This window comes from Antrostomus carolinensis, unplaced genomic scaffold (assembly GCF_000700745.2).
Source record: "Antrostomus carolinensis isolate BGI_N321 unplaced genomic scaffold, ASM70074v2 scaffold41460, whole genome shotgun sequence".
NCBI classification, from domain to species: Eukaryota; Metazoa; Chordata; class Aves; order Caprimulgiformes; family Caprimulgidae; genus Antrostomus; species Antrostomus carolinensis.
This window is the reverse complement of record NW_010288456.1, coordinates 731-1,925: the sequence shown is the minus strand read 5'-3', so window position 1 is coordinate 1,925 and position 1,195 is coordinate 731. Positions and strand designations below refer to the sequence as shown.

Below are 1,195 nucleotides of genomic sequence, written 5' to 3'. Positions count from 1 at the left end.
CGAAGTGGCCAAACTTTATCTGGAACAGACACGAGCCACGGGGTGCTTACGGGGTGGCACTGGTGCTGGCAGGGCCCTGACCCCCGGGGCCCGGGGAAGGACCTTGTGAGCACCTTGGTGGAGTCCAGGTCTGTGGTGTGCTTCATGGTGCGGGGGTTGTATCCGTTGTGCCGCTCCTGAATCACGGGGTCAAACAGGTCAGCAAACACCTGTAAGCAAGTGGGATGGTGTGTGGCACTGCAGAGCCAGCACCCCACAAAGCCCCTGCCAGGAGCTTGGCACAGTCCCCTGCCAGCACAGAGAATGTGGTGGCAGGGGGAACGCAGAGGGTGGCTGGAGGAGGTTGCAGGGCTGAAGGAACAGCTGCTCTGCAGGAGCCCTGTGTCCCCCAGGGACACCCTGGGCTGACTAAGAGGTGGACAGGAGGAGGTGGGCAATAACATAGAATCACAGAACCATAGAGCATTGTGAGTTGGAAGGACCCACCAGGATGATGGAGTCCAACTCCTGTCCCTGCACAGGACAAGCCCAACATTCACACCATGTCCCTGAGGGCCTTGGCCAAATGCTGCTGGAATCTTGTCAGGCTTGGTGCCATGAGCACCTCCCTGGGGAGCCTGTAACAGCCCAGGCTGCTGGATGTGCCAGAGGTACCGGGGCTGCTCTGACTGCTGCAGGCACTCTGAAGAGCCTGGAGCATGGCAGGACTCAGGCTGCCACTCACCTCGTAGGTCTCTTCGTCGCCAGCGACCATGCCCACAGTCTTGATGAAGGGGTGGCCGGGGTTGTCAACACCTGTCTGGATGCACTGGTCCAAGGTCCAGCCATTAGGGGTTGCCTTGTCGCAGAGCCTGGCATAGATGGCTGGCGTCAGGTTGCTGGCCATGCAGTTGTTGTGTTTCCGCAGGTCGGGGTACTCAGCACTGCGGGAGGAGAGACTGATGAGTCCTTTGGGGCCAGGGGACCCCAGCGCTCATGCCCTTGACCCACAGAGTCCCTCAGGGCAGGTGTAGGCAGGGAAGGTCCAAGAGGGAGGTCAAGCTGCTCTGCTCGTCACAGAATCACAGAATTGCCTAGATTGGAAAAGACCTTTAAGTTAGTCAAGTCCAGCAAAGGCCAGCTGGGAGCGGGAAGGCAGGCGTTGTCATTGCACAGGGAGGGCACGCAGCAGCCCGAGCCGAGGGCTGACATTGCC

At 60.0% G+C, this 1,195-nt stretch overlaps 1 protein-coding gene across 1 annotated transcript in view; it reads right to left on the bottom strand.

Moving 5' to 3' along the window:
* The window catches only part of LOC104524060 (creatine kinase U-type, mitochondrial), a gene marked incomplete at both ends in the record, with an annotated part of 1,644 nt that extends 721 nt beyond the window's left edge, over positions 1-923 (bottom strand). The window contains 4 exon segments of the mRNA XM_029084689.1: position 1; positions 4-19; positions 114-209; positions 725-923. The exon segment at position 1 is cut by the window's left edge and continues 196 nt beyond it. Coding sequence (XP_028940522.1) covers position 1; positions 4-19; positions 114-209; positions 725-923 — 312 coding nt within the window.
* Positions 924-1,195: the final 272 nt, after the last annotated feature.